General features: G+C 45.6%; 1 protein-coding gene across 2 annotated transcripts in view; it reads left to right on the plus strand.

Moving 5' to 3' along the window:
* Nucleotides 1-12530, plus strand: part of RALGAPA2 (Ral GTPase activating protein catalytic subunit alpha 2) — a 340680-nt gene that overhangs the window by 100352 nt on the left and 227798 nt on the right. For both annotated transcript variants that reach the window (XM_062203794.1, XM_062203795.1), the window contains exons 11-14: nucleotides 1174-1341; nucleotides 2229-2366; nucleotides 6844-6992; nucleotides 11081-11192. In XM_062203794.1, the coding sequence (XP_062059778.1) occupies nucleotides 1174-1341; nucleotides 2229-2366; nucleotides 6844-6992; nucleotides 11081-11192 (567 nt within the window). The remainder of the gene's footprint in view (nucleotides 1-1173; nucleotides 1342-2228; nucleotides 2367-6843; nucleotides 6993-11080; nucleotides 11193-12530) is intronic.

The following is a 12530-nucleotide window of genomic DNA, read 5'->3' on the forward strand; positions in this document are numbered from 1 at the left end:
GAATAGTTTTTAGTATTTTCGTTAGGTCATCTCCCTTGGTAACAGATTTTCTCATTTTTTTAATCTGGAATTTTTTTTGAAGATTTATTCATTTGAAAGAGTTGCAGAGAGAGAGGTAGAGTCAGAGAGAGAGAAAATTAGAATGGGGATACTGGCATGCCTTGTCATACTTTTTGCTTGGTTGATCTTTCTGAGCTTACATGTCAATGTGATACATTGATACTGTGTAGTCTTGTTATAACACAGACTCCTCTGTTCTGGAACTTGGTGTGATCTGCCCACCATTTGTGGAAACTTCTGTATTGCATGAACCTTTGATAAAGTGAAATCTGCCTATAATTGGATCTCGTGGCATGATCCTTAACAATAATGTTTAAAAAAAGGAAAAGTTTGAGAAGCTTGAGATAAGACCTGAGTTTGTGTCCAGCTAACTTTGTAACCTTGGGAAGATGCTCTCCAGTGCTCTGCCCCTCGGTGTTGTCATGTTGGTGTTGAAGCAGGCAGCTGAATTGGGGTAACCTCTCCTTCCTGCTCCCTTCCCATACAGCAATGGTTCTTAGTTAAATGGCAAACGCAAATGGAAAATGCCATTTCCCCTTAAGTTTCTTGTCTATGTTTAAATCAGAATCCCGGTTTGCAGAGGTGTAAGGGAATTCCTTAACGTTAACAAAGTTCCTGTAAATACGCACAGTGGCTCCTGTTGATACGGGTAGCTGTACTCAGTGGTGTCCTGATTAAGGTTGATCAACTGGCTGTCAGAAAAGAAAAGAACAGATAAAGCCCTGATTTGAAGCGTTTGCCAACTTAGTGATGTCTGTTGTCTTATCACCTATTTCTGATTTGTTGGGAAAATTTTCAGATGGTATAATTATAATTGTTTTATGCAGCCAATTAAAATATCAGTATAGGCATGATTTATTAGTTAATTTTTTAGAAAAATTATTCAAATAGAGAAGTTACTTTTAAACTATATTATTTTGGATGGCCAAATCACGTGTATTTTTCCTCAGATAACTTCGGTGTGTGCCATCTATGTGGCCCTGGGTAGTATAGTCACAGGCTGTATATTTCAAAGTCTGAAATCGGGGGTAGCCATGGAAAGTTCTATCTCATGGCTCCATAGTGACCTGAGTTTGTGTGGAATTAACAGGACGTTTTCTCTTTTCCTTTCAGGCATTTCTGTTGCCTTCCTGTGAGATAGCTGTAACAAGGAAAGTAGTTCAAGTGTACAGAAAGTGGATCCTCCAGGACAAACCTGTGTTCATGGAGGAACCGGATACAAAAGATGCTGCCCAGGAAGATACTGAAAAATTGGGCTTTTCAGAAACTGATAGTAAGGAGGTAATTTCATCAGCTGCCTCTGGAGTTGGAAGTGCAAATATACCTGCTCAGGCAGTGGATCTCTTTCTGACCTGCCCAGTGCCCCTCTGAGAGGCAGCTTCTGTTCTGTCTTCTAGAATAGCCAGCTTCTAACCCCCACGCTAGGGTCACATGCACGCCGCAGCTTCCTCAGTCACTGTGGCCAGAGATGTTTAGTAAGCCACCTTACTTTATGCATCTCTACGTGAGACTGAAAAGTGTGACTGTCTTCTCCCTAACTTGTTTGAATAAGAAGAGTTTTGGAGAAATGAAATTCAGAATGTTTTGGCAGACTTTGCTCATTCGGTGGACTACGTCAGAAGTGGTTGTGTGTTGCACTCTGGGAAGGAGTGACCGCACGGCCAGGGCTACCTCCATCATGAGCCTGGCTGCAGCGCTGAGTGCCATCCTCCTGGCAGATAAAGCCAGAGGTTGGATAAATCTAAAATGGAGTGGAGCACCTTCCTGAAACACTAAAGCAACTTTAGTTGTATTTGTATTTCTGGCTTGCTATTTTAAAATTAATTTAGAATGTTGAAAAAATTCCTACCCATAAATATCTGTATAAATTCTGTAATTTTGGATTTTCTGTATTGGAGAAATCCTTCCAGTGATGAGATCGGAAAGAATAGGTCCACAACCAGAATTCATCACGTGGTTTAAAGGCCCGTGTTCCATGCCCTGTCAGTCGCAGGACACACATGACTCGCTCCTTCAGCACACTGTAAGTGCTAAGCACGACTTTAGGTACCAGGGGAAGAGTGAGGAAATGATAGAGATGTTTGCCCTCCTGAACTCATTTTTTCGGTGACTCCGTGGAATCCAGCACGCAAATGTGTCTGTGTTAAGCGCATCCTTCTTTCCCCAAGGCCCCGGCGGAAAGTTCGGGTCATAAGCGCTCTTCCAGCTGGGGGCGCAGCTACTCCTTCACGAGCGCCATGAGCAGAGGGTGCGTGACAGAGGAAGACAACACAAACGTGCGAGCCGGGGCCCAGGCTCTGCTGCAGGTATGTGACGGGCCGTGACGCGCGGACTGCCCGGAGCTGTGGTCATTGTGAATATATTGTTTATTGATGATAATGTTGGAGAAACATAATGATATTTTTAGACATCTGTTAGTAAACAACTCTGACTTTTTCTTTCTCTTTTGTGTTTGATTAATTTATTTATTTGAAGGGCAGAGATACAGAGAAAGAAAAGGAGAGAGATGTAGAGATCTTCCATCTGCTGGTTCACTCCCCAAATGGCCACAACAGATGGGGCTACGCTAGGCTGAAGCCAGGGGCTTCCTCTAGGTCACCCATGTGGGTGGCAGGGACCCAAGCACTTGGGCCATCTTCCACTGCATTCCCAGACACATTAGCAGAAGTTGGATTGGAAGTAGAGCAGCTGGGGCTCGAACCGGCATCCATGTGGGATGGACCTTGTACTCCACAGTGCAGGCCCCAACAACTCTTACATTTTCATCCCAGTTTTAAAGTCAAAGAAGACTTAAGAACTGGTTGCAGTTTTCTGAGAGGAATCATTACATAGCAATTGTGAAATAACTGACATTTTAATCTAAAAGTATTTCCCAAACATATCCCAGTGGTTAGCCGGGACTCTGGGACACTGATTTGCGTGGCTTAGTCATTACAGATGGGTACTCCGAGGGCTGGCATGATGGTACAGAGAGTTAAGCCACAGCCTATAGCATGGGTGTCCCATTTCAGAGCGCCTGTTCGAGTCCTGGATGCTCTGCTTCCCATCCAGCTCCCTGTTAATGCACCTGGGAAGGAAGCAGAAGATGGCTCAAGTGCTTGGGGCCCTGCACCCATGTGGGGTACCTGAATGAAGCTCCTGGCTCCTGACTTCTGCCTGGCCCAGCCCTGACTGTTGCTGCCTTTAGGGGTATGAGCCATCAGATGAAAGATATCCTATGTCCCTTCCTCTCTCTCTGTCACTCTGCCTTTTGGATAAATAAAATAAATGCTTAGAAAAAAAATGGACATTTCAAAAATTGGTAGAAAAATGGAATTGAAAGGTAAGGTTTTTTTGGTGTAAAAAGTTCTGAAAACCATGCATAATATTTATTTTCCACAGACTTTTTGGAGACCTTTTGTATGATCTTATAAACAATATTTCTCTTAAAAATTGCATGTTTTGGGAGTCAGCATTGTGGTATAGCAGCTAAAACCTCCTGCCTGCAGTACCAGCATCCCATATGGGTGCCAGTTTGTTTCCTGGCTGTTCCACTTCTGATCCAGCTCCCTGCTAGTGGCCTGGGAAAGCAGCAGAAGATGGCCCAAGTGTTTGGGCCCCTGCACCCATGTGGGAGACCTGGATGAAGCTCTTGGCTGCTAGCGTTGGCCTGGCTCAGCTCTGGCTGTTGCAGCCATCTGGGGACTAAACCAATGGATGGAAGATCTCTCTCTCTCTGTTTCTTCCTCTCTCTATATAGCTTTTTCAAGTAAGTCAATCTTTTTAAAAAAAGAACCATGTTTTTAGAAAAAGATTTATTTATTTATTTAAAAGGCAGAGAGGACAAAGATATCTTCCATCTTTTGGTTCACTCACCAAATGCAATGGCTGGAGCTTGACCGGCCCAAATCCAGGAGCCTGGAACTCCATCCCAGCCTTTCACATGGGTGGCAGGGGCCCAAGTATTTGGGCCATCATCTGCTGCTTTCCCAGCCACATTAGCGGAAGCTGGATTGGAAATGGAGCCACTGGGACTCAAACCAGCACTCCAATATGGGATACAGGTGTCACAAGGCATGGCTTAAACCACTGTGCCATGTCACAAGCGCCCCCAGATGGCCTGTTTTTATGGAGGATGATGAGCAATGAGGTAGTTTTTAGATACCTGTCTTAAGGAATATACGGAAGAACTGATATTGTCTGGGATCGTTGGAAAGGGCAACTTCGGCCTATCACGTAACCTTCCCAGACCCAGGATTTTATCTCAAAAATGGGGGTTAGGAGGTTACCTCTCAGGCCCCGTTCAACTTGAAGGTTATTAGGAGTGTAAGTGAAAACACTATGTGTTTCTCCTTGCCCCTTCATCCAGGTCTGTGGCCATATCGGGTAGGCCTCCCACATAGAAGCCAGGTGTTGGAGTCAGTGACGCATGGGGGTAGCGTGCACGTTGCCCAGTTTTACATGATGCTGTGTTTGTCATCTGATAGTCTTCATGATCATAGGGTCCATTTTCTTTTTCAGCCGATTGGTAGTTTAATGTACCATATTCATGATTTTCTCATCTTCCATTGAAAATCAGCAATGTGGTATTCTTTAAAATACACGACCACCGGGTTGGGCACTTGCCCTGTTGGCTAAGGAGCCGACTAAGATGCCTGCATCCACAGGGAAGCACCTGAGGTCAGTGCGTGCCTCTGGCACCTGAGTGCAGCTTCCTGCTCAGGTAGACCCTAAGAGGCAACAGTGATGGCTCCAGCAGTTGGGTCCCTGCCAGACGTGGGTTAGGTTCCCACCTCCTGACTTCTCTGCAGCCCAGGCCCAGCCCTTGCAGCATTTGGGTAGTGACGTAGCAGATAGCTGTGGGCTCTCTCCGTCTCTCCGCCTCTCAGATAAGTATATTTTTTTAAAGTTGAGAAAAACATAGTCACTAAAACTAAACTACAGGTGCTGCACTTGTTAATCAGAAAGTTATTTTTTTTTTCTTAGTTGAAAGCTAGTAAATTCTTCATGATTTATGTCATCACTTAGCAACTCTTACGTTACAGTGCTTATTTAGTGGTTCTTCTTAGAAAATTGGGACAGGATGCTTTTTAATTTTGCAAAAGATAACCTTAGAGGTTGTCCACATTATAGTTCCCCCCTTGCTTTTTGAGTATATTAATTTAAATCAGTCTGGTTATTTATTTTGAGATGTGATTATTAATGCATTTCATCCACAGATGAGCCAGAGACGTTCTCTTTGCTCCCAAATCCTCTGAGTGTGTGCTGTTGGGCACACAGGAGGACTATGAGGAAGTGTCCCCCCGGGCAGCTGGAGGAGGTCCAGCCTCAGACCTGATTGACAACAGAATGTCTGAAGTGGATGGAGCCCTGAGTCATGACTCTGCGGAGTGGCCTCCTGTGTTTCAGCCTGGATCAGGGCCTTTCACATTGTCTGCTGGGGTTCCCCGTTGGCAAGGATGGGGAACTTGCACCCTGCAGGCCTGGCCCAGGGCATAGAGAGTAGTTGACTGATTAGCTGAACTTTTTTTTTTTTTTTTTGAATCTCAGTTTTTGCAAGAATTTGCTCACATTTTATATTCTTCTAAAAATACATTTCTCATAATAAAAGCATGCACTCCTGGGAGTTGTACAGCATCCCAGCACACCGCCGCACCTCCAGGCCCTCACCTCTGTTGTCTGGTGCTGGACACGGTTGTCAGGAATCAGGAGTTCATGTCCTGGGGGAGTCAGCAAGAATCCTATGGTTCTGTCTGGCCATTATCCGACCCTTCCTCTCCCTGCACCCAGCATTGCTCATCTAAACACAATGATCTTATCTACACCCCTCCCCTTCTTCTTTTTGTTGATCGTCAGAAAGAAGTCTCAAAAAAAAGCTCTTCTGACTCATAATTTTTTTTTGACAGGCAGAGTGGACAGTGAGAGAGAGAGACAGAGAGAAAGGTCTTCCTTTGCCATTGGTTCACCCTCCAATGGCCACCACGGCCGGCGCGCCCGTGCTGATCCGAAGCCAGGAGCCAGGTGCTTCCTCCTGGTCTCCCATGCGGGTGCAGGGCCCAAGGACTTGGCCATCCTCCTCTGCACTCCTGGGCCATAGCAGAGAGCTGGCCTGGAAGAGGGGCAGCCGGGACAGAATCTGGCGCCCCAACTGGGACTAGAACCTGGTGTGCTGGCGCTGCAGGCGGAGGATTAGCCTATTGAGCCGCGGCACCGGCCTCATAAAATGTTTAAAGTTGCGGTTTTTCCTTAGGAAAAGGCCATGTCGATATCTTGGTATTTAAATGATTCTAAGGGGTGAACTAAGATAAAAAAAAAAAAATCTTTTTAAAAATGCAGTTATTTGAAAGGCAAAAAGAGAGGGAGAGAGAAAAAGTGAGATCTTCAGTCCATTGGTTCACACCCCAAATGCCTGCAAATCCAGGTCTAGACCAGGCTGAAGTCAGGAGCCAGGAACTCCATCCAGGTGTCCCATGTGGGTGGCAGGGACCTAAGTGGTTGGCCATCATCTGCTGCCTCTCCGACATAAGCAGGAAGCTGGACTGGAAGCATGGAGTAGCTGGGACTGGAACCAGGCACTCTGATATGGAATGTGGGTATCCCAAGCTGTGGCTTAACCATGCCTGCTGTTAAAAAAGTCTGGAATATGTGTTCAGTACCACTTGCTATATTGAAACAGAATCTGTGTAGAAATAACTCAAAGGTGATTTATAGGTAGAATGAAATTAATATCGTTATCTTTAGGCAAAATTTGTTCAGATGTATATGTTTAATTATACTTTCTAATCCAAAACTGTTGATTTTAAGGTGTTTTTGACAAATGCTGCAAACGTCTTTTTGTTGGAACCATGTGCTGAAGTTCCCATGCTCTTGAAAGAACAAGTTGATGCTTGTAAAGCCGTTTTAATTATTTTTAGGCGCATGATAATGGAGCTTACAATGAATAAAAAGACTTGGTAAGCTTATTTCAAATTAATTAACATTGTAAAACAGATGTTTCTGGTTTTTGAGCATAATTAAAAAGTTAAAGTTTCCATTTACTTCCTGGCTTTACAAAGTTAACAAAAAGATGCTAATCAGTCCTTTGTGACAGCTTCTCTGAATTTTGAAGAAGGTAAGGACCCAGGGCTTTGATAGTCCTTTGTTTTCATTATTGTCTTGAAAAATGCTCTCCAACTAAGAATCAGTCATCCTGTTACTTAATAGTAGATTTTTCCATTCAAAACTGTCAGCAGACATGGTTTTCAGGAAAAGCAGCAACTGATGTCTTATAATATCATTCTTCCCATGCCCAGGAGAGTTTGTTAATTTCCCTAAAACATTGTAAACTGGTTTTGATTGCTTCAGACTTAACGTTGTAAGTTCATTTTGGAAAAACAATTATTTAAAGTGGTAAAATATCAAAGTGACTAATCAAATAGTACAGTCAGACATGTAGTGGCATCATTAAAAGTTCAAAGCTTTCTCCTTTCCTTTCATCTTGGTTTTTGGTTTTATAGTATCCCTGAAGGTTAGCAATGCCTTGGAGTCCACACTCCCCTCCCAATCCCCCTCCCCTCCCCTGCACCGACCGTGCCCTTCATATTCTGAGAGGTTCTCAGCAGCAGGCCAGAAGGCCTCAGAGTTACTCTCCTCTCCTTCCTCTTCCCCACATGCTGAGAAGGCCACCTCCCCGTCCTGTCTTGGAAATGCCTCTTAAGTCCCGTGCTTTGTGTGTGCCTCCCGCTCAGCCACCAGCCCCGTGCCCACCTGGCTGTGATCCACATTCCTGGGTGCTCTTCTACTTCAGGCCAGTGGGTGGCAGCCTTCCCTTCCTGGAAATCCCTGGGGAGTCCTCATCTCCACCTCTCTCTTCCCGCTGCCCTGGAGTCTGCACAAAGGGTGCTTTGCACAGTCTTTTTGCACTTGGTGGAATACCCTCTAGGGGTGTGGGCTCCCTAGTTCAGTCCTTTTCATTTGTGAGAGGGAAATGGTGGGTCCAGAAGAACCCTGTCTTGCAGAAAGTACACAGATACAAGAGTCACCAAGTGATGACACAACAGGAACATTCCAGTAGCCTCCTCCCCAGACTTTTAAATGTAGCACTGCTTGCTAAGTAGGGTTAAGGCCCAAAGTATTACAGTGATGCACAGTACGATCTGAACAGACTTGAGTACCACATCAGTAATACAGTAATGAGAAGTGCTGGTGTGCTCTCAACTGAAATATTGCTCCTCGATAACCTGGGTGTATCAGTGGTATTGTTCATGGTTCTCCCTTTGAAACCTCTATGAATTCTGCATGCCACTGTAGCCACAGTATGAGTATCTCCGTGCTTTGGGGAAACTTTTTATTTTGTTGAAAATTATAGGAAATAAAATTAAGCAGTTCTGTTCTTTTCTAATTAAAAGATTTCCAGGTAAAAGTATTAAATAAAAAAAGAAATGAGAATTGCTGAAAATACTCCCTAAAGAAGAGCCCATAGAATAATGAAAGCGTGTGAGCTGCTTCTCTGACAGATCTTGTGTCTGTGAGCACTAGACGAGCCCTTGTTCCACTCCTACACCTGTCTCTCCTTCCCCTCCTCCCTTCCTAACTCCTTTCCTTCCCCCAACAAATAACCACTGAGCCTCCACTATTCCATTAGAGTGGAGAGTGAGCCTTCTGAGGCCATGTTCTACTAGAATAGCAGTTTCAGGTGGTACTGAGTGCTGGGAAGAGCAGTGATACTGGGGAAGGGGACAGGGAGTCTTGGACTGGGTGGGTGTTGCCCAATGTGGAGGCCAGGGGCGTTGTTTTTATCAGGTGTCAGGGAAGCTCCTTTCCAGCAGAGCCCCAAGGAAGGAGAGAGGAGCCAGGAGGAGGTCTGGGGGAAGAACATTCCTGTAGAAGGAACAGCAGGTGCAAGAAGTCCTGGTGTAGGGGGAAGGAATGTGTATTCAGGAAGGAGCAGAGAGAGAGTGCAAGCAGGCAGGCCAGAGCCGGGCTACACAGGCCTTGCAGAACACGAGGGCACAGGCCACTGCCCCGCACATGCTCCAGAGTTCTCTGCCAGGTGAGAAATAGTACGGAGAAGCCCCAAGTCCATGGCCACAGAGGGTGAGGGCTCAGACCTGGGCTGTAGCCAGAGCCGCGGTAAGAAGTGGTCCTGGGATGGTGGATGAGCAAATGTATCACCTGTGTAAGAGCATAGCAGTAAGGTAAATGGTAAGGAATGCAGAAGCCCTCACTCCTCTTTGGACACAACGACAGTCAGCTGCCTGATGTCATGTGTTCCCAGAGAAGTCTGTGAGGAGGAGGGGCCGAAAGTCAGTGTCGCACGAAATAGGAAGAAACATGCTGCAGCCAAAGCCAGCATCTCTCTCCTGTTAGCAGAGATTCTTCCAAACTCTGGATGGCTTTCTCACTTTCCTGTTTGTCCAGAAGACTCTGCATGGAACTTCCTGGCTTCCCGGGATTCATAGATTCAGAAATTGAATTACCTCTCTTTTTGTCAGCCCTTATTTTAGTCACCTTTGCGCTTTTAGATAGAATTTATGACCAAGATTTTTTGTGAAACTTAGGCTGTCTGTCATTCTCATCCCATTTGTATGATGGGCACACAGCTCCTTGTGTGGATGAAGTGTTTGTCATGGTGTTGCACGCATCATTAGTATAAGCAGGCATTGGTGAAACTGGGTGTTGTTCTCCCCTCCTTGTGACAGGGACATGGGTGCCCTGGCTGTGGTGAGTGACAGGCTGTCTCCGCCTCTACCGTGTCTTCCTGGATTCTCTTCTTCAGAGTTGCTGTCCCACATCACGCATATGTGCCTAGACCGTCCACACTTGAGAATGCACCCTCTTCACACTTGTAGAATCCACAGGCGGCATATAGGGACAGGCAAAGAGATGGAATTTGTACAGTGAGAGCATATGCCAACCAAATCAGACAGCGTCAGCTACAAAGAAGGCAGGAGCTTCTCAGAGTCACACTACCACGAACAGTTTAATGATATTCGGCACTGCATATAAAAAGCTCTTCTGCTATGCAGAGACCTGAGAAAAGTATGAGCGAACTATGACTTAGGCGTCTCATGATGTAACCAAGGTTAATTCATGCCGTTCTCAACTTTTTCACTGAAGAACGACAAGGCCACGGAGAGAGTAGTGAAGATGAACAAATAGAATAATAGAATATACCAACCCCAGAGGTGCAGAGTGATTTTCCTTCATTACATAGGAAAGAGACCATGTTCTGTGTCCCCACAGAACCCAGGGAAAGACAAAGAGAGCAGGCACTGTGACGTGAGGACTGGAAGTTAGCTGTAAGAAAGAAGAACGCCCTTCGGTTGTTGTAAAACACTGAGTGCTGTGGTTAGCAGTGTGATGTTGTCTCTGCACGGGAGTGTTTTATGTCTTCAGAGACCTTCACAGCAAGTCCCCTCTGCAGGAGCACCGGAGCGCTGGCACGTTGTGTGCCCACATTGCAGGTGTCCTGGTTGCTCCCTACGGTGCCCTGTGCAGAGCCGGCATCCTCCAGATACAAGCTCAGCGCCTGTCAGTGTCCACTCATGACCTGTGGGAGGACCGTGTGGCTCTGCCACACTGTGATGTGTGGACTGCATCTATTCTCAGAATACAAACCAGAAGGTCCACTGTATTTTTTTCTCACAAAGCTAGGTAGGGGGATCTTCCAGGTTAAGTGAAATACTGGATGGGGAAATTAAAGACTGCTACATAAATTCTCAGAGGCACAGCCTTTCACTGAGTGCCTTACCAGGTTCCTTCAAGGTGCCAGCATGCCTGGGGAAAACCATCTTTTGCCTCCCTCTTGCCAGGGAAAAAAATCAAGCTGGGAGAATGTGTGTCTTCTTATGCCTGTGGCTGTGGACATGGGAGGCGTTTGTAGAAGTCATAAATCACAAGTAGGATTTTCATTATGTAATTGACATTCAGATTTTAACAATTGCAATACATGATTTGCCAATGATGCTGGCTTCTTAAGAGAATTTCTCATACCTGTAATTATGTTAAAGTGCTTTGGAGATGTGGTTATTAATATAAGCTTTTGTTTTGGGTGGCCTAGGGAGCAGATGTTGCAAATACTACTCAGGATAACCGAAGCTGTCATGCAGAAGCCAAAGGAAAAACAAATAAAGGACTTGTTTGCCCAGAGCTTGGCAGGGTTACTATTTAGGGTAAGTCTTTTTTATTAAAACACTGGAAATACAAGAAGTTAATCAGGTTTTACAGCAAATTAGTTTTAATCATTGCAAATTTTAAGAACAACACTAAACTAACTTGGAATTTCTAGAATTTTAATTAGAATTTTTCCTTCTTAGCTTTGTCCTTGAAGGATGTGATTTTTTTTTTTTTTCCTTACAATTAGCTGTGGGCTTTTAGGCTTTCCTGTACTCTGTCTCTTTCAATATGCTTGAAAGTGGTATCAATTAGGAAGATGACCGGAACTGCTGGCCTTGATGGAGGGCCAGGCAGATTTGGTGAGGTACGAAGCTCGGGAATGGGATAAAACACATGATAGCAATCATGGTGATGGACAGTTGAACTTAACATTACAGGACTGGGGTCACCTAGGGAGGGCGTAGGTGCCTTAGAGAGAAGAAGGTCACCTCCTTGCTTGATGGGTGGGCAGGAGCCAGCCAGAGATGCTGAGGAAGGAGGGCAACCAGAAACATGTGCACCGGGGATGCCTGGCAAGAGGAGAGCAGCCAGTTGACTGCTATCTTGGGTGAGGTGTAGGTGTTTGGGAACGTTCTAGAGGAACGAGGCCCCCTTGGAGGGGGTGGAGGGGCAGATGGGAGCCAGGTGGTGGAGGGCAGCAGGCAGAGACAAGGCTTTCACAGAGGTCTTATGTGGCTCAGAGGAGGAAAGGGAAACTAGCTGGAGTGGGTACTATGTGCGGAGGGCAGGGTTTAGGGTCGGTGGTAATCAAGTGTGTTTGCTCACCAGTAGATGTTCCCAGGAGGGAAGACAGCATTGCAAATGTGAAATCACAGATGTAGTGGGAAGCTGGGCTGGCCTTCAGTGCCAGGAGAGAGCCAAGGAGACATCTGTGCTTGTGACATGTCACATGACGAGCAGGGTCAGCATGAGTAGGCTGATGTCCGTTGAACCGCTTGGGGAGGAGGAAGTGTCAAAGGGCCTCGAGGGCTGCAGCATACTGCAGCATTGCTGGTATTTATAGGGTACACAGATGTAGGAAGCTCTCTGAACAAGAACATTGTGGAAGGTCTCTGGGAAAATCTGATATTCCATGCAAATGAAAGCATTAGTCCCGTGGGTGAGCCTGACTTGGAACAATGCAGAGACAAAGCATAGTGGGTCAGAGCTGGAAGACAGGGTTGCAGGGAGAAGACACTAGCTTCCCTCCCCAGATGACCCGAAGGTGGTTTTGGAGAATATATATTAAGAGCAAATTTAGGATACAGATACAACATGTGGGTGAAGGAATCAAAAAGAGAAATCAAAATCATTTCTTTAGAGCTAAGTATGTCCCTTGTAATGAAGAGAACTCA

Source organism: Lepus europaeus, chromosome 10 (assembly GCF_033115175.1).
Source record: "Lepus europaeus isolate LE1 chromosome 10, mLepTim1.pri, whole genome shotgun sequence".
NCBI lineage: Eukaryota > Metazoa > Chordata > Mammalia > Lagomorpha > Leporidae > Lepus > Lepus europaeus.